Source organism: Chrysoperla carnea, chromosome 1 (assembly GCF_905475395.1).
Source record: "Chrysoperla carnea chromosome 1, inChrCarn1.1, whole genome shotgun sequence".
NCBI classification, from domain to species: domain Eukaryota; kingdom Metazoa; phylum Arthropoda; class Insecta; order Neuroptera; family Chrysopidae; genus Chrysoperla; species Chrysoperla carnea.
The window spans coordinates 69,360,558-69,382,066 of record NC_058337.1 but is presented as its reverse complement, the minus strand read 5'-3'; the positions used below and the strand labels follow the sequence as shown (position 1 = coordinate 69,382,066).

General features: G+C 29.2%; 1 protein-coding gene across 1 annotated transcript in view; it reads left to right on the top strand.

Annotated features, from left to right (window-relative positions):
- Positions 1–20,750, top strand: part of LOC123290522 (alpha-2Db adrenergic receptor) — an 867,920-nt gene extending 847,170 nt beyond the window's left edge. Inside the window, exon 2 of the mRNA XM_044870747.1 lies at positions 19,623–20,750. Within this exon, the coding sequence (XP_044726682.1) occupies positions 19,623–20,681 (1,059 nt within the window). The 3' untranslated portion in view covers positions 20,682–20,750. The remainder of the gene's footprint in view (positions 1–19,622) is intronic.
- The last annotated feature ends 759 nt before the right edge of the window (positions 20,751–21,509 follow it).

Here is a 21,509-nt window from a genome sequence, read left to right as displayed (position 1 = left end):
CTCAATATCATACGAATGAAAATTTTACAAACTTAGCATGACGTTTTTGACGTTTTTCTTTTATCACCTTGTATATTTTATGAATATCCTATATATAATATGTTTTATCATATATTTTTGTACATTACACAGCATCCACTACACCAGTACCATTACTACCATGTTGTGACGTCAAACTCTTTTAGTAATGACGTCAAACGTTAAAGTTCACGTTTCCTTACGGTATACTCGTATATAAGTATATGTGAAACAACCATATAGAATTCTATCACTATGTATGTATGTATATTATATACGTTTTAATACTCATATAATTGTTACTTGAGAGTTGTAAAAAATATATATTATACAGATTTTTTGTTTGTATTTTTTATTCAAGACATCTTGTCGATAGAAATTTATGTTTTTTGAAATTGTTCTAGAATTTCTTTTTATTTTGTTGAACGTATTGGTACGAAATTGTTTACATAAATGTTAAAATAGGCCAACTAATTATCAGAACAAGAAATATAGGAAAATATAGAAAAAGATAAAAAATTACCATATTGGCTAAAACCGTTGATGATCTTTACCTTTATTTGCTTTAATGATTGAATGTGTGTTTATAGTAAGACTCGTAAATAAACATATTTCTCTGGAAAACGCAAGTGACATTCAATTTTTTTTGACAAAATATTCTCAATCAGCACACTTTGTTTTAAGAAACTTCTTAATTTCTAAGACAATATTTGTGTATACAGAATACCCCAGAAGTTCTCAACCGTTAATGGTATCTATCTTTTAAGGTTAGAAACCTACTTTTCACAGAAATGTGTCGAGATGAGAGTATAATCTTTGAAATAAACCTGAAAATTCTGACTTTTTGAATGCAATACCTAGAAACTTGTTATAAAAAAGAAACTATTGCATAGGTTTTCTCAAAATTTCTCAAGACTTCTTTATTACTTAGTTAAGAAGACTATATAGGTTTTATAGTTTAAATTCAATTTAAATATGTTTAAAAAAATTACCAAAGTTGAAAAATTGAGAAAAATGACTCTTTTTATTAAAAAATTCATAACTTTTTTAACTCTCAATATTAAGGACTAAAATTCAGCTGAGTTTTCTACCAGTGCTCTAGTACAAGAAAGAAAATAGTAGTTTAGTGAATCTTTAAAAAAGTATATTTCTTTTGGAGAAAGATTGCTGAACAAAATAGTTTTCGAACCCGTGAATCCTCGATAATTCGAGCCTTAAGGGAAATACAAAGATTTCGATGTAATGAATTTTTGATTTAAACAAGTAGTTTGACGTACAGAGTGTTTAATTGCTTCGATTTCGACTAAAAAAGGCGCTAGTATATTTTACGAACTATACGACGTCATTTTTTTACTAATTACGACTTATGGAGTCTGCTTTTTGGAATTTGATTTACAGAGTATAAATATGTATTATCAATACCTCGCAGGAAAATAACATTTTGTTCGAGTTACAAAGTCTGTATAATTTGAGATAGCGCGTATTTAAGGATTCAGCGGAAGAGAACAGCATTTTTTTCAACTTACTGAGGATTGAGGATCGACTTAACGAGGTTCGAGTTATCGAGGTTCTACTGTAATTTTTTTTTATGGTAAGGATATACGGACACTATAGTGTTCTTAGCGTGAGTCTCATTAAGTAAAGATAATTTGTAGTAGATAATTAACGTGAACATAAAATTATCTAAGTTTTTTGAGAAAAAAATAAGTTTTTCGTTGTGATAGCAATCATTCACTGATAATTAGGAACAATTTATGAGATGATTATATGAACACCTGTACCAAACTTTTGTTGGTATCATCAACATTTTTAAGCGTTACAAACTTGGGACTAAACTTGGTATACCTTGATATATTTCTCATATACATGGTATAACAATTGTATAATAATAAATAATCATATCAATCGTACAGATTTAATTTAAGCACACAAATATTTATTGAATTACAAACAATAACATAATATCCCCGCACGTGCAACATTATCTACCTACGTATGTGTGCATATATTGTATGTATGTATATGTTTTATTATGAACATTGACCAATGGTTACGAACAAGTGGTTAGCCATAAAAACCACAATTATTATCAATATGATTAATATTACCAACCTACCTGTAGGTACCTTTACAAACGTATGTATTGTATACCTAATATTATTAATTTTAAATTATTTAAATACCTAACTAATTTGTAACCAATCAATGGGAGTTTAGTGAATCAGTTATTAGTTTATTGATTTGATATTATTATTACTTATTGTGGTCATTGGTTTTATCATAAATACAACAAAAACCGACATAATAGTGAAATATTTTAGTATTTATATAAATTAGATACATTTTGTTCATTTATATTCACCTTTATTCAGTCACCTTATAATAAAAGTGTGATAAAATTTCAAGAATGATACAAAAAAATTAAATAAAAACAAGTGAAAACAAACAATTGAGTTAATTGTTGAAATATCATGTATAGAAGACAGTGTTGATTACGTAATCGTATGTTTTTTTCCTCCATGTAAGTAAAGAAGATATCCACTCTTAGATAGATGCACATGCATACATGTTACGCACACATAGCTGATATTCCCATTTAATACATACTATATAATTTTCGCCAAATTTGCAAAAGTGAGGTCGAGTTCGTAAATGACCAACATAGGTCAATTGGGTCTTGGGTCCGTAGGACCCATCTTGTAAACCGTTAGAGATAGAACTAAAGTTTAAATGTAGAAAATGTTCCTTATAAAAAATTTAACAACTTTTGTTTGAAACATTTTTTCGTAAACATCACTTTTACCCGTGAGAGCGCATATTATGCTCAAATTGTATTATTATATGGGTATGAAAGTTATATGTGTGTGACATATATGTATGTGTAATGTGACAGAGTAATCAACACTGTACATGGTATTTCAACAATTAACTCAGTCAATTGTTTGTTTTCTCTTGTTTTAATTAATATATCCTGATTATTATTTAATTTTCTAATAAAAATAAGGTAATATTAGTCTGCTAATCGGTTGAATCATTCTTAAGTGACTTTATGCATATTAAATTTGTTAAAATCAGCTTGCATTCTGAATATATACGTTTTCCATGAAAACGTAAACAGTTATCTATATGAAGGTCGATGGTATTTAATAAAGAATTATCTATATATTACCTCTGCTGCTGACATAAAATGCAAGGTGTTCTATTTAAGTTAAACAAGTAATGGCCGCTTAAAACTTTTTATTCTTTAGTGCAAATTTTGGGACAACCTGCAAATCAATTATTAACCATGGCGCCAAAAAGCTCAATCAGGTTATTAGACTCCAAGTTGAATTTGGTTTGAAAACGGATATAAGCTTTGAGAATTTATACGTTACAGTTGCTACTACATTTTCAGAAAATACTGAATATTTCGAAAACCGTGAGTTTGAAGTAAATTTTTATGAAACTTACCTTTAAATAATTTTAAAATGTACAGCCAATACGCCTCCATCTGTCCAAGAAACAGTATTTTCTTAAAATCTTGCAGTTTAGTCTGAATCTTTGGTGTCGAATAACATGAATAACACTGTATCTTTAAATTTACAAGTTTATTGAAAAGCATTTACTTACCTTATAAGTAGGTGATGCATCGTTTTTGTGGAAATATTGTAGTTGGTATATTTGGAAAACTCTATTTTGCCATATATAAGGGTCTTCACTATATGCTTTGTATGCTCTCGCATGCCATAAACACTAAAACTATTTTATATACACACTGTTAAATGCCTTTTGAATACAATGAGAAGTAAATCAGTATCAGGTTAACTGCTCACTAGAGACTCGTTTGGTGGTTCAATTTACCGTGAGTGACTTACCACCAACACGGGGATAAGTGAGTGTTTGTCTATCTGTATTATCTGTATAGTAGCAGCTCTGTTCAGGGTGGTCTTACAAAAATGTAACGATTTTCCCATATTTTATTCTGAATGAACCTCGGTATAGGTCTTTATTCCAGCGCGTAATAACCTCTTAATACTCCTGTATAAACATTTGGAGTAGCAATTGTATTTTGATTATGTTCTTAAATAATCTGAAATTTCACAATTTACTCTGAAATTAGATTCTTAGATGGAAACAGCATACAATTATCGATGCAAAGCAATACTTTTCCTTTGAATAATAAGAAACCAAAAAAATTCCCGTTTTTCCTTTTTTTTTTGTTCTTACATTTTAATTTATTATCAGTTCGTGCATTAAATCTAATGGCTATTAAAGATAGGCATTTGGAGCAGCATCCATTAAAATTTGTAAAATATGCTGCCCCATAAATGTGGGTGTTCATATATTCTATGTTGCTCAAATTTCTTATACACAGTTCGAATTGGAGCCTTATTCAATTGACTAGCGAATTATCCCAAAAAGCTAGCCCCTAGTCTTGTAGGACAAGTTTTGTCTACCAAACAACTAACCCTACAACTAACCTTAAGCAATACTTTACCAACCATTACTTTGTAGAGATGACCGTTAGTCAACATTATTACACATTTCAAGCGGTGTTCGAATAAACTCGAATTTCCAGGGATGTTTATCATAATCTAGATTCTAAACCAAAAATAAATTTATGCCTTATTATCCGAACGATCTTCCAAAAGACAATAAATTTATTTTAAATTTTTAAGTTAGATACTATTAAAAAGTATCTACTTCCATCAACACGGTTCCTGCTTCAAAGAATGCACTCACTTATCTCATATCAACCCCATGATCATTTTTTATATGAACCCAGGCTTCAAGGCAATTTAAAAAAAGGCAAATTGCCACAATCGCAAGTATTTTTAACAAAACCGAAAAAATAATAATGCAAATAAATAAAAAATAAAAATGAAAAAGCGCCAAATTATTTTCAAAAATCAATAGTTTCAGCATTACTAAACAATAAACTCATTACTTAAAATGACGGCCTGATCTAATAATAAATATGTGTGTTCGTTGAAATATAATCGGAAAATTTCTTGGAATAAGATGCGAACATTGCGGTTGTTTCACTGTATTGCATGATCTTCTTTAATTATGTTGGCATACGAATAAAATATTCAGTGTGGTGGCATTTTGAATGAACCAGCTTGTAAACGTAAATTTCTACAAATATCGCATATCCTTAACAATTTATCATTGTCATAATATGTACACATGGTTTGCATGTATTATTTTTGGCTATATGAATGATGTATAAGTGTATTGCCAAAGTATCCACTTTCATGTGTATGGATGGAGAAATTTACATTTCTATCACCAACACTTTAAACCACTGCTGTGCTGTTCAAAAATCAATATCGCAAGGAACGGAATGAACGCCAAACCTTTTGATTAATAAGCCAGTACTTATCGTTTAATCTCATGCATACGATAATTGCAGGCTGGAATTTATAGGTTATAGATATTTGAAATAAAATTTCAAACAAACGATTTATCAAAGTGTCACCAAATTAGCATCTAGTAGTATCTTCGAATAATAAATTTAGATAATTCATTTAGGTATAATAGTATAATACAGTGTGTCGCATTTATGATGAAAACACCCTCATATTTCTTTATTAATAAGAATATCGTACTGAAATTTTGCCTAATCATACGGGGCGGGGCGATGGATCATATTTTTTAAGATGCTTAACCGAAATCCAACTCTTAACGTGGTATGTTGAGTTTAAAGTCCAGTTTTCAGTTAAGTATCTTAAAAAATGTGTCTCATCCCTCTGTATGACTGTGCAAAATTTCAGATCGATATTCCTATAAATTACGAAAATATGAGAGTGTCTTCATCTTAAATGTGACACACTGTATAAATATTTCTCATCAATGAGTATATGGCTAGTACATTTTTTACAAATTTAATTTGCCAAATTCCAAAATTCGCGTGCTTAGCCCAGCATTGCTGCAAAAGCGTGCTTTTGAGAAAGCCACACTTTTTAGCTATTCTAATATAAAAAATAAATTAAAGCAAAAGCAAAATACTTTTCCCTTTCCCTGCCAAACAGCAAATCTATAGCCAAATCATCTAAAGTTTGTATTTTGCATTTCTAATAACTTATATTTTTAGCCACAAATATTTCACTTGTTTCAAGTTAGTCCAAAAAATGTCCGCTTGATAAATGTATACAAAAATTGTACTTTTAATGACAATTTTCTACTCATCGTCAAAATGAGTAGGAAACTGGCTATTTGTTTATGGAAAATCATATGAGAATAATTTATTTAATGTTTGAGTAAATAAAACTTGTATTGTGAAAATGCTGGAAAATAACTAATTTTAATATTATCAGAAACTCAAATGTGTAATTCTTGACTGCGCTCCCGCATCATTGTTTCAATCCCCAAAAAGATATAATATTTTTAATTCGATTCGATTTCAAACATCAAGGATAGCTAGGATCCATTCGGACTTTTCAGCAATTAAATGCAAAACAGCTTATATAAACTTATAAACAGCTAACAGATACATCTGCTTAGTAGTACTTAAAATCTACTACAGTCAAAATCATTTATACTTACATTTTTAGTTTAAATTGAAGTATGTGTACATGATGATTGTTACTGCAGACTTATTTCAATACAATTTGTCGATATGCCGATAAGGTACAAAATAAAGTTTTTAAGGTTCAAAATAGTATTATGATGTTGTTTTGTTTAACTGAAAGAGTATTTACATTTAAAATATAGGTAACTATGTAGTTGGTCGTTATAAACGATATATTGGCCTACAATTCCTACAAATATTGGTCGCCATAGCTGATATGTCGTTAAATCCGATGTTTTGGAACTATGTTCCTAATCGAACAATATTTGTTTGTTGATTGGGAGTTAAAACTGCAACAGACAGGTTGTCATGAATTTTGACAAAATGCATAAATCTTTTTATAACTGTCAATTTGTCAAAATTTTATGTTTCATCATTTAAAAAAATTGAGTTGTTAAAGCTAACAGAAGTTAAAGAATACAGAGATAATTTAAAATAAGTACAATGCAATTTTTATGTTATGTCATAAAAAAGATCAAACCAAACGTACTCACATATTGAGTTGACAATTAAATCAGAAGTATGTCTTTTTTAAAGTAATACAACAATTATTTCTCACACTAAAAATTAAAAGTAGCTATAAAATTAAATGTTTTAACGAATCAAACAAGTATTTGGCTTTTAAAATTAACAACTTAAATTTTCAGAAAAATATCTTGTAAATAAAAATAGTGAGCGCTACATTTATAATGTACCAAGGTACGAAAAGAATATAATTATTACCGAGTGTCCCACGAAATCTCTCGATCTTTTTTATATCCAACACATTCATTTTTGTTCATTTAACACGTAGATAAATGTAACGGCTATAAGAAAATCGCGTATAAGGACAAATAATAATACTATACGGATTTGATCGGGATCTTTGCAAGTCATCAATATAACCAATTCGTCGCTATAACCAATTTTACTTGCATTATTTAAAGTAATCAAAAATATCAATAGAAAGTTTCAGAGCTTATGTATAACTAAATGTTTTACAAGAACTAATCTCAAATCAAATATCTCTCGCTTTATTCTTTCTTAGTTTTCTATAGTAAATAATAGATTGTATATTAAAAAGTATTTGATTTTAACACTTTCAACATAACAATTGCTTTCCTTCCACAAACATGCTTCAAACACTTTCTGACGCTCATAAGCTTATCAGAAAACGGAAGAAAATGAGTATACAAATAGAAACTAATATTTTCTTGCAATAGTTCAAATATTTAAATATTTATTTACGTATAGATACGTTTATGTGTCATGACATGTCATATATGTATAAACACATTGTGAAAGAATGAAAATTGAAAATTTATATACATGAAAGTTAAATGAAAAGTTTTTCATACTAAATATATATATTTTGTTTTCTGTTGAAGTGTGTATGTAAGTATAATATTCTAGGAAAATATGTAGGTACTATAGTATATATTCTATTTTAATACATTTCGAAGAAAAAACAATACACGTTCTCTAATGCAACTGAATACTTCTAACGAAGTACGAAAATACGTAAAATGCATATTATGATAAGTATGTGTCTGTTTATTTTAAATTCCCAATAGCTTTAAAATATCTCGAATGTATAGCTTTGTTAATAATATTACATCATTATCATTATTGGGTCATTATTTCTACTGGTTTAGATTATTTTCATTATTGAGTCATTATTTATACTGATAATTCATTATTTTATAAAGAATTTTAAAAGTATTTTTCTTTTCTATGACCAAAACCGAAGATAGCAGGTTTACAAACAAGTGTATTACACATTTTTCTAAATCTAAAAAAACGAAATCATTACTTTTTTATGTCCACATGAACACATAACCTCTATAAAGAACAAAGACAAGTAGCTTTACATTTTATCAAGACGTTAATTTATTTTCATTTCTTTGGAATAGTTAGGCAATTAGCAGGAGTTTTTTCAAAACAAGAGAAGAAATTCTTTTTCCATTTAAATAAGCCATGTATGAAAGTTGCGTATATTTGCTATTAACTCTAAAACTATTAATTAAATTATTTTTATTGTGATGGTGCAAATCGAACCCGCTACCCTGACCATACCGTACCCTGAGTTACCGTATAAAAGTTTTTAAAAATAAAACTAGTTAATTTTAGAAATAATTTTAAAGCAAAGCAAAAAGTAAATGGCTTCCGAGCGTCATAATTGTGATGGTTTTTTAAAATCTTCTAATTTATAAAAAATAATGCAAGCACTGATATTCAACACATTCTATACAGGGTATTTCAACAATTTACTCAGTCAATTGTTTGTTTTCACTTGTTATAAAAACGCTATCAGTATTTCTTCAAGGCTCAAACCTATTATAATATAATAATATAATTAGAAATATTTACAGAAATAGAAATTAAAATTGTTGTTTATTCTCTTAATCTCAATATCTCATTCAAATAATAATATCATTTTAGTATTGAGATTTTATAATAAAAATATAGGCAGAAAATAGAGAATCAATGAGACAGAAAGAGAGAGAGATCTAAATACCACAGTCGTTTATACGACTGTGTTTGATACTTTTATTTTGTTTCCAATTTTTTGTTGAATTAAGTGTTTTCATTCCAGGAGTCATAAAAATTGAGAGAAGAAGCAATTTGTATTCCGTGTTTTATAGACATTAATTTCTAATAAATTTTTTTAAACCATATTATTCCATATTATGTACACTCATGAAAATAAGGTCAGAGATTCTGAGATGGTACAAATTTTATCTTGATCAAGGTGAAACTAGTGGACATTCTACCTATGCCGAGGTCGAGGAAAGGTGAGGTTCATTATAAAGAAAGCGAGGTGATACCAAAACCTCGCCTCGCCTTGTATGTCGGGAAACACTAGAGATTACCTATTGCCAAGTCCCCAAACATAATACGAATACATGACGATTACGTATGTCTAAGCTGATCTTCAAAAATTGACAAATTCACTATTGAGATAAGTACACCGATAGTGCAACACCACTACAGTTATTTCGACAACTTTTAACGAATACTCATATATATGAAAACGTGTTAAGTAAAGAATGAAAAATAGTTATACTATAACAAAAACTTTACTAAATTAAAATTGGAAACAATTTATTCCTAGAACGTTTGTGAGAACAATTTAGCTATATTGAATATCTCTCAGCTCAGAGAAAACGAACAAACGAACAGAGCGGTGCGGTCGATGTCAGAATGTCGGTAAGATGCGATGGTTGATTCATTCTTCTTCTTATATTCTATTTACCTTCGTACCTCTACTCCTTCATCATCTATATAAGATATCTTTAATGGGTTTTCACTAAGAATAGGTACCTAATTACTATCTAGAGTGGATTATATTCCCAAAGCTCTTCGTTCGGTCTTCTATCTATAAATACTAAAATATATTACGTGTTTAAGTTTACAATGTATTAAAATCTATTATACATAATAATATATAATATATAATATTATTATGATTATGATTGTTATATAATATTTACTTGAATTTTTATAAGCTTTTAAGATAATTTTTTTGAATATTTTAAAAATATATGCTTTGAAATACCGTAAATATAAAGTTTATACCATTAAATAAATGACCTGAATAACATTAGACACTTAAGTATCATATGTGTGACTATTCTATTAGTAAAAAATCTTTATCACCTTTAATAACATCGAATGTTTTTCATCTTGCATTATGTTGTGAAGACAAACTCTAAAAGCCAGAAAATTGTAATTTTCAATGTCAATAACTTTGAACAAAAATATTAAATTGAAAGGAAAGGTAATTGAAATTAACTGCTTGAAATTAGTGATGGTTAATGACGCGAAATACGTGAATAAGTCAACGACAAACTACTCAACACAAGATATTCACAAAATAGATTATTTTCCAAAGGTTTTAAAGGTAAAACAAGAGAGGTTTTAAAGGTAAAAAAAGCAACTTTAACCATTCTTTTCTGGAAAATGGCTTTCCTTTATAAATATTTTTTTCCACCAATGAATATTAAAGGAGAGTCTTAAAAAAATTATAAAATTTCACGCCAATCAAATAATGATTTCACGCCCTTGAAAAATGAGTGAAGACCCGTCTTAAGGAAAAAAGTAATTTAATTGAGAGTATTCGTAGATATGTTTCAAGTGCCAGTTGAGTGTTCCGTAGATACCCGAAAAATTTGTCGGGGATTTTTAAATTTTGTAAATTTCACTTTGCCATGTACATATTATTGTACACTGTCAATCAATCTTATGTCAATGTTAATTTTTTTATATTAGGAAACTAGAGTTATACACATTATTTATGAAAACATTAAACATTTATTTATTCCAGTTGCACCCCGCGGTATTCCCCTCGATTAAAAAAGAATGGTTCCCGCGATTAAAAAAGATTTTATCATTACTGTCAAGCCTTGTTGAGAAAAATGCGCTAAAAATGTATTTTACGAAATTTACAAAAACCACTTAAAAATTATGGTTCCTAGATGGGATAACCATTAGCCAAAATAATAGAATGACAAAATAAGTCATTCTTTGGCCCTTAAATTACTAGTACCAATGCAAAAAATCATGTCTGAAGTGCTATTCCAGACTATAATCTATCTCTGTGCCAAATTTCATTAAAATTATTTCGGTGGTTTTTGCGATCCATCCTTTCATCCATAAAAACTTTCACGTTAAAAATATATATCAGATATATATTTTAAATACAGATTTTATAAATAATAGAGCAAGCACTGATTCTTGCCCCTGTTATTACAGGGCACTAATACAATTAGCTCAGACCATAGTTATTTTTACTTGTCTTAAACTAAATTAAGGAAATATTAAAAATTAAATGAAACATACATACCTTCAATTATTATTAATTAATGGTATATTGAATGTAATTCAGTTAATTGCCTGGAATTGTTGCTTATCGTAGAATATTGAATATTATCTTCTAAGTACCTACCTGATGATAGATGAAAATGAACATCAATTAGACCATCTGTTTGACTTCGTGATTTAATAAATATCTATTCTAATAATATATACGATAATTATAGAAAATTATATCGTAATCGAAGACACAAATGTTCATCAACATATTACTATTATTATTACCATAGCGAACTATTTCATGTTATAACAATAACAATTATTACAATAATAATATTAGATATTTATCTTCATTATCTATTATTTATAATGGGGAAAATTCCTTTATTTTTTACCTTTTTTAATTTTTTACGGTATATTTTAATTTTTAACATAAGTACAACTAGTCCAGTACCATTAGGTTTTTACCTCGGAACCCAGTTATAGTAAATGTATTTTGATTTTTCTAGATTTTCTGAATTTCTTATACTAATAAGTAAAAAGTTTACTTATTGACACCTTCCGCTAATGTTTTATACTCTGTGTATATGATATATTTATCAAGATATACTAATTCTAATTTCAAGTTTGTAACGCTTAGAAATATTGATGATACGAATAAAATTTTAGTATAGGTGTTCATAAAATCACCTAATTAGTCAATTTCCGGTAGTTCGTCCGTCAACTGGTCTGTCCGCAGATGATCACGATAACTCAAAAACGAATGAAAATTATAAGCTTATAGCATGCTCAGGGCGTGAAAAGTGAGTTTGAGTTCGTAATTGAGCAACATATGTCAATTGGGTCTTGGATCCGTAAGACCCATCTTGTAAACCGTTAGAGTTAGAACAAAAGTTTAAATAGAAAAAATGGTTCTTACAAAAAAATTAACAACATTTGTTTGAAACATTTTTTTGTTAAGGTCACTGTTTATTTTCTCGTGTCAAGCAGAGTTAACATCGCATAATAGCGCCTCACGATCTACAAAACCTCTCTTAAGGCATGGAGACAATATACATAACTCGAAAGCTCGATAAGTCGAATAACTCTTTTGTGAACTTTTTCATTTAGTTTACCTACATTGGTAATATCTACATTTTTAAACCAGATGTTATTATATAAATTTCACAAATCTCAATAATATTACTGATTTTAAATCATAAACAAATAAACTTCCCACTGCAGAATAATAATAATAATAATAATAATAATAACAATAATAATAATGGAGGTTTAACCCCCGTTTTTATGACATACGCCTTATCACAGAGGCCACCCACATCATTATTTGTTCATCTTTATTTATTCAATTACAAACATATTTACAATTACATTTTTCATGTGGGTGGAGTCGGTTACTTCATTCTTATCCAAGCGACGACAATGTAATCAATTCTACACTCCCATTAATTATAAATTGTTCACACTGCCGCTGCCTATACTCGAACCCGCAACCTAAGTCTAAATAGTCCAACGTTCTAAGACGAACGCCTTAGACCGCTCGGCCATTTAAGCTTCAGAATAATTAAAAATAAAATTGTCAGCTGTTGAGGAATTCTAAAAGTTAAATACTATGATTATTAATGACGGCTTTTCTTTTGAAATGCGAAAACCACACTCCATATACGTATTAGTGTTAATTATTGGTTACTATACTTTTGAAACTTCACATGAAACTTCGTTTAAGCCAATATAAAACTCGTTTTATTTGAGTAACTTCTAGAAAATATTGCGATTAATTATATTGCCGTCCTTCGTTTGAAAACACATTTTGGCCAACAGTGATAGAACTTATTTCGTATGTTTTAGTTTCCAACATCCTGTACAAACATGGATATGTGATAACTGTTCAATTTATCCAAAGATATATATTTACTTTATTTATTGGTTGATACTCTCAACATTAAACAATATTATCGGGTAAGATGTAGTACCAAGAGTCAAATATACCTGGAAACATTCTTTTTCCGGGACTTTTTCCGGGAAAAAACAGGAGTTTTTTCGACAGATATTGATATTAACTGAACATCTTTTTTGTTAAAATGAGGGTATTTTATCGGAATGAAAGTAGGATGAAGACTGGTCCATTGACTTGAACTTGGCAATGAAGTTTTGATTTCGAATAAACTAAAAATAAAATTTTTGTGATAAAAGTAACCAATTTTGATTATTCTGGCTTTCTATTTAAAAGCTGACCATTGCATATTGTTTTTCAAATAAAATACAACGTAAATCGTTGGTTTTTGATGAGTAAGTAGTAGTTCCTCCATATTCCAGTTTTAAACATAAATTAAATTTAAAGTTTCAAATACGCAAAGTGATGTACCTTGAATTTAACAACATGATGTACCTTGACACATTTGATCGATACATGCTAATATGTATGCACTCTGCACTTGTTTCTATGAGTTACCAAGTATAGGTGTGCGAAGTAAGAAAAAGAAATCTCATTCATCCAGACTCATTTAAAATACTAGTTAAAACTGTTGTTGCACTCACAAAGTAGTGTGCAAGATATCCATGTAGGGTTTTCAATGATTCAATCACATATATAATCTGATACTGTTCCCGAATGATATAACAATTATGTGTTGGAGGAGAGCGCCTTCAGACATAAACGGTGGAAATGATGTTAGATACATTGCGTGTTGAGAAGAGCGCCTTCGGGAATAAACGATGGAGATGATTCTACATTATGAAGTTGTATTAATTGTTGAATCATGTATTATGGTTCGCGTTTTTATCGGTCTTTTTTAAATTCTTTAAAAAAAATAGCATAATGTTGGCAGAATAACATTTCTATAAAGTACAATTTTCAGTGTTCATGCATAATTTTAATAAAATAACAGTATCAAAACAAGAAAGTATTTGAAATTGTTATGATAAGAAAGGTCATAATTACAGTCTGGAGACATCTAACATTAAAAGGTTTACCACAGGACGAAAAAGATGTCCCTCGACTATATAATGACGATTTTACTTATCATAACAACTTCAGATGAAAATATTTTCTTATTTTCATACTTTTAAGAACACGATTTTGACAGAGCATCGGGATTTTAGTTTTTGATCTTTTTTGTATTTAAACTATTTTGATGTTATAGTTTCGTGATAAAGTATAACAATATATATATTTTTAAAAGGGCTAATTTCGCTCTTTCATTTTGTATCTAACGTCATTAAATCTTTTTTTTCGATCATAACTTTATGTCCTCTAGAGGGTATCATATTCAATTTAATGTGACGTCACATAGCCTTTAACCAGGGGACGATTAAGACGCTTTTAATACTACCTCATATGTCAAATTATGATAAGTATAGTTTAGAAGATACGAAGGAACAGTATTCTCGTGGTAAAAATAACATAGTATATTTGGGGTAAAAATAACATAAATGTAAACATTTATTCAAGGTTCTACAGCTTCTGCTATTATATATCTAATAAACAACAATTTGATTGATATCCAATATCGTTGAATAGTTACTGGATAGGTAAAGTGTAGAGGTATCTATCTAATGGTATTGAGTGGTTCATGACGTTGGTCTAATTCCATTTCAAATTTACTCATCTTGAACAATAACAATAACAGTATTACAGTGATAGTTGTATATAATAATTTTTGACATTTTCAACATGAATGTTAGATATGACGAAATAAATATTTTTCTGATTTAGTAGTCAACCCAATATAGGTATGCACACATTACGTTTGGTTTGATCAGGATACTTATAATGACATAACTTAAAAATTTTATTGTACGTAATTCAGATAATTAACTAAGATAATTACAAATTATCTCTGTTATCTTTAACTTCTGATAACTTTCACAATTCAATTTTTGAAATGATAAAACATAAAATTTTGACAAAAAATACAAATTGCAATATAAAAATATTTTTTGCATTTTCTCAAAACTTATGGCAAGCTGAATCGATTGAAAAAATTTTAGTTGCCTAGGCAACCTAGATGTTTTTTGTGCCGACTTTTTTTGGTTATACTTTCCAACCACCAGCAAACAAATCAGTCTGAACGATGAACGTGGTATTTTACTTATTGTTATGTTTATTAAGTAAAAGATATATATTTTGATTTCTTTCAAGAACTTTATATTCAACACTTACTGTATATGATTTCACATCATTAAACGACTTTTCGTTGATCGTTGTTATTTGACTATGTTCTGTATATAACGATATATAACCAATTTCATTTATTATAACAATATCTGAAACAACCAAAATTGATCATATATACTTGATGACGATATTGGTAGATAGATTCATAATTACAGTTATCCATTACTAATTAGGACAGAATAAAGCTAAATTGAATAATGTACAACATCAAAATATTAAATTACTATATGAAAGAAAATATATGTCTATCGGGAATCAAATTGAATACAGAGGGCGAGGCATAAAGTGTTTTTTGAACGAATATTCTGTCATTTGAAAAGTGAGGGATGTGTGGTTTGTTACAATATATATCCAAACTGAAAACATTTCTTTTTCAGCTGTTATCGTGGCATACACTTTTGTTCTGTTGGAGATTCAATATCAATCGTAACGACTTTGTTCCCACCCGAGGCATACACTTACCTTGCATTATTTTTGACCCAATAATGAAAAAAATGACTACTTTTTATTACCGAGTATTCTGTTCGATGGCTATCAATTCAACGTTAGATTGTACCTTGTTCGGATACATTTTGATTGATATTGAATCTCCGACAAAATCCACGTTGAACTGAAGCTACTGACACTCGACTTAGAAGTAATCTAGCATCTATAATGATGACGACTCAATGAGAGCAATGAGAAAAAAAAAGTTCTTAGTTAAAGAAAGTATTGCTTCAAGCCATCCACTTCTCCCTTTTCTAATGACACAGTTAAAATTCACTTGTTTTAAGCTCCACCCTATACAGTTATATCCATTAGAGCTACAATTTTACTTAAATATGCTTAGCCTAACAACTTGTTCAACCACCATACATCTCTTAAGTATGTTTTCTTTCACTGAACCCGCAAATTTATGTTAATTTAAGTCATTTGAATGGCAATGCCCTTTCTCATTTACAAGAATATGTGTAAAAAAAAAAGTTGTTAGGTGGACTATTAATGATTCAGTCAAATCATGCATGAAAAGGGAGTGAACCTTGCATCAAATCAGGTATTTTTATTTTTTAGATATGTTGTTTGCAATGATAAATCCAAGCTTTATAAAACAGAAAAATAAGAAAAACCTCGAAAATTTTTACCTTATTTCAGTTTTTGCCGATTTTGACCCGGACTGGTCTTTCACATCTTCTGGTTTTTCCAGAATTTTTCACAAAACCACTAGTTGAAGCTACCTGCAAATTTTCAACTCCCAATGTTTTATAGTTTTGGAGAAAATTTACGAAAAACATTTTTTTAGTTTAAACTTTTGTTCTATCTCTAACAGTTTACAAGATACAATTTTGCAAAACTTGAAAAAACTTTTCGTATAACTTGAAAAAATAGACAAACTTTGAAAAGCTGTACCTACGAAACTATCGATCTTATAAAAACCAGCTTGATCGGCAAATTTAACCTTCTTTAAAAATACTACAGTTTTTAATGAAAAATCAGTCCTTCCAGTTCAAAATCGGCAAAATTTGAAATATCCGGCCGTTTCTCGAGGTCGAAAACTGTGACTTAACATTACCTTTACACTCCAAACAACATATCCAAAAAACTAAAACAAAAATACCTTATTTGATGCAAGATCCAATGTTTAATTTGATGCAATAAGATTGTTTTTAAAATTAATGTTCATATTTCTTTATACAAATTTCGTCATAATAATATTTGGTATTACTTGCATTCAAACGAAAAAAAATTTGTCTTTTATTTCTACCGTTAAAGAATGAAATTCTCTCAAATTATAAGTTTGAAATTATAAGAACTCAAACTTTGCAACTACATACATCGTTTATTAAAAAATTTACATATTCTTTTTTTATTTGTTATTTAACTTTCTGTTTCATTTTCAATGTCTATCTGTGTATATAATACGTTTCCAATTTGTAAACTCACAATTTTTGAAGTAGATTTACAATCCTTATATCGTGCATATACTATGGTATACTGTTTGAGTAAATATAATGACAAACTGGTTGATATATTGGTAAAATCCTTCGATTTTTTTATCATCACAATTTGCTTTTAAAAATAATAATATAAATATACGCTTACAATGTAACAAAAATTTAACACTTCTAAGGGGAAATTATTCTATTTGCGACTCGATCGAAATTGGTGTAAAATGACGTACAGAACAGCAAGCTGAAAACATGTATAGCGTATTACTTAGGTGGATTGTCTATCAGCGCCGAGCAAGCGTAATATTCATCGTAACTTGCGCTTTGTTAAGTAACTTAAGTTAATGAATATGAAACAAAAATTTTTTTTCTCTCAATTAACTCAGTCAATTGTTAATTTGCACTTTTTATGAAAAATGACAAGTGCAAATCAACAATTGATTGAGTTAATTGTTCAAATATCTTGTAAAGATAATTTTGAATATAAGCGCTTGCATTATTTTTCACTAATTGGAGAAGTTTAATGACCAAACACAATTATGGCGGCCTTCATTTGATTTAGTTTTGTAGTATTTTCTAGAAAACTTTTTTTTATTCAAAAATCTTTCACAAAACTCACTTGTAGAAGCTACCTACAAATTTTCAACTCTCTATCTTTTAAATTTTTGGGAGTACACCAAAATTTTGGTCAAATTTGCTCCCTCACTAATTTGCTCCGTCATCACGATAACTCAAAAACGAAAAGATATGCTGAAATTTTATAACGCGTTAAGGCAGTAAAAAATTCGTTTGTGTTCGTAATTGAGCAACGTAGGTCAATTGGACCCATTTTATAAACTGGCAACGATAATTTAAATATAAATGTTCCTTATAAAAAATGAACAACATTTGCGTGATACATTATTTCGTAAATATCATTGTTTTCCTGCGAGGGAACAAATTAGGGCAAAATTTTATTTCCATTTTCTCAAAAAAAGAGCTTAAAATTTGTAGGTAGCTTCAACAAGCCAGCCTTATGAAAGGTTTTCATACAACAACAACAAACAAATACTTCGAAAAATTTTCGAAATTTTCAAATGCGATGTTTTCATAAATATGTTTGTATTATAAACTTCTCTAATTAATTAAAAATAATGTTCTGATATTCAACATTGTCTCATATGTCATTGTCAATATTTGAACAATTAACTCAGTCAATTGTTTATTTTCGTTTCTTTTTATTCGATTCAGTTCATGAAACTCTAGATATGATCCAAAAGGTTACATTATAGGCAATAAATGATGACTTGGTAACCAATTTTAATCAATTTATTCCATTGGGAAACAAACAATCTTCAATGCAGTCCTTATGTTATCGAAGACTTTAACTACTCATTGTAAACAGTACTTTATAACATAAGACATATTTACAACAAAATTCAATAAATAAGCGTTTTATTTGTTTTTTTTTTTTTTTCATATAGGAAAAAATGATTTGTACCAAAAATAATGTATTTACTTTATAACGTATATGTAAATCACAATATTTTATTTGTTTTTAGGGGATTTTACATTTATAATAAAAAAATAACAACAAATTTATATAAATATAGTTGGTTTCTTCAATATTCCATAAAAAGAATCGATACAAATTTTTACATCATTCGTGCGTTTATATTATGGAGGCCATGAATACATAATGAATTAAAAAGTCTAAGATTGGCTTTATATGACTTTTGGCGGATTAAAGAAGGTATATTTGGTAATATAGAAAACTGAGGTTTCAACCATGGCTGAAGAGTCGTGCCAATATTTAAACTTCCCTCTTCTCTTTTGTTTGGAGTATATCATGTTATACGCCAGACAAGACAATACGTTTCAAAAATTGAGAAGGAGTTCCAAAGTGTACGAAGGGTTAAAGGGTTAAAGACTCACTTTATTAAGAATTATTCAAATGAACATTTAACTTCATTATTATTATATATGGCTACTAAAATAACATTCTATTTGTCTAACATTTATTAACTCCAGCAACTTAGTAGGTCTTAAACACCAAACTTTTTGAGGGACTTTAATTTCTTATACATACACAAATTAAATTTTCTTAAAATGACATTTCTTAGAAAAACATAAATGAATTTAAGAGTTTAATAATCATTTTTTTCTTTTGTTGCAGTTAAGTCAAGATATTGGCTACGTCCTCTACTCAGCGTTAGGATCATTCTACATTCCAAGTTGTATAATGGTATTTGTATATATACGTATATATTTCGCAGCGAAGGCACGTGCACGACGTGGTATACGAAAAATACCACGTAGGCAACCAACGGACCAAGTGACTAGTTTTACAAATTTAGCTGATAGCAGTAAAAAAACACAACCAATGCCATCACAACCTGTATCAACGGTAATTGCTGTAGTCGACCGTAATAGTAATAATTCACCACACGACCCTGCTGAACAAAGACCACCGATTGCCACAATTGAAGCACATCCTCAACCACAAACTGTACAAATACCAATTGTCACATGTGATTTTGCATCTGATATTAGTACGAGTGATGCGGGTGATGCTGAATTAGCTGAACAAAATAAAGACACATTAAAAGTATTTTCTCCAGGTGCTTTACAAGTCACTAAAAATCCATTAGTACAATCACAGTTTCGTGGATCAACGCTATCAGTGAATGGAGAATTACAACAACAAGCTGCCGCAATGGCACGTAATCGTGCTCCATCAATGGGAATTGATACCGATATGGTATCCGAATTTGATCCAAGTAGTTCAGATTCAGGTGTGGTGTCACGTTGTGCTGTCGTGAAACCATTAAAATTACGTTTATGTCAACCAATATTTGGTCGACGTAGTGCGCATAAAACACGTAGTCGGAATCACGAACACCATAGTAGTAAAAGTGTTGAAGAGAGTATACAACCAGCACCAAAAATACAAAAACCAAGGGACCCAGAACGTGAAAAACGGCGAATTGCACGTAAAAAAGAGAAACGTGCAACATTAATATTAGGTTTAATTATGGGATCATTTATTGCATGTTGGCTACCATTTTTTTTCCTGTACATTTTAACACCAGCATGTTCAATATGTGAAATTCCTGAATCAGCGTTCGCAATTGCGTTTTGGTTGGGTTATATGAATTCAGCATTGAATCCTGTTATTTACACAATATTTAATAAGGATTTCCGAAGGGCATTTAGACGTATACTATTCAAGTGATGTTTAGCTTATGTGTGTTGCTACAATGTATGTGTAACGCGTCGTATACAAATGGCGCAATATCGTGGAGCACCAAGTACATTATATCGAAATTAAAATGGATGTGAACAATGTTTTTTGTTATCTAATACAACAACTAAAGGGTATCAAAGTTTATTTTCGAAATTAATTAAAAGAAAAATTGACATATGTCTGGCATTTAAAAATTTAAATTCCGTTTTTTCATACTTTTTGTTCTTTTAAATGTTGTCTAATTAAATTGTTCAGAAGCGAAGTTCGTCTTCAAATCAACATATGACAAATTTGAAGGATCAAAAATTTGAAGAATAAAACACGGAGAATCAAAATTAGATCCTAAAAAAGTTCCAGTGCGTAGGATTTTCAAGAAATTTTATAATGGAGAAACGTCTTTATATTCGATCTCTTTATTCGAGGAAATGTTAAAACTTTTCCAATTAAATGACTTCTGACGCCAAAACTGCCTTTCACTCCCGTTTAAAATTTTTCTTGAATTTTTCTAATGTTCTAAATTGTCTATTAAATCGAATGAATATACGAGTTAATATTTCATAACATAGTATTAATAATCTTAATTATCTTGAAAAGAGCTCTTTGCGGATAAAAATCACCTTTTTTGTAAAGTAATTTAAAATACTATGGCATTTTCGAAAAAATGCACATTTTTCTTCTCAAACTAATATTATTCGAAAACTTAGCCTCAAAAATTAAAAGGATGACACCTCGCATAGAAAAGACAAATCATGAATCGACTAATACAGAATTTACAGTAGGAAAAACAGAATTGTTTCTTGCATTTCCTATACATAA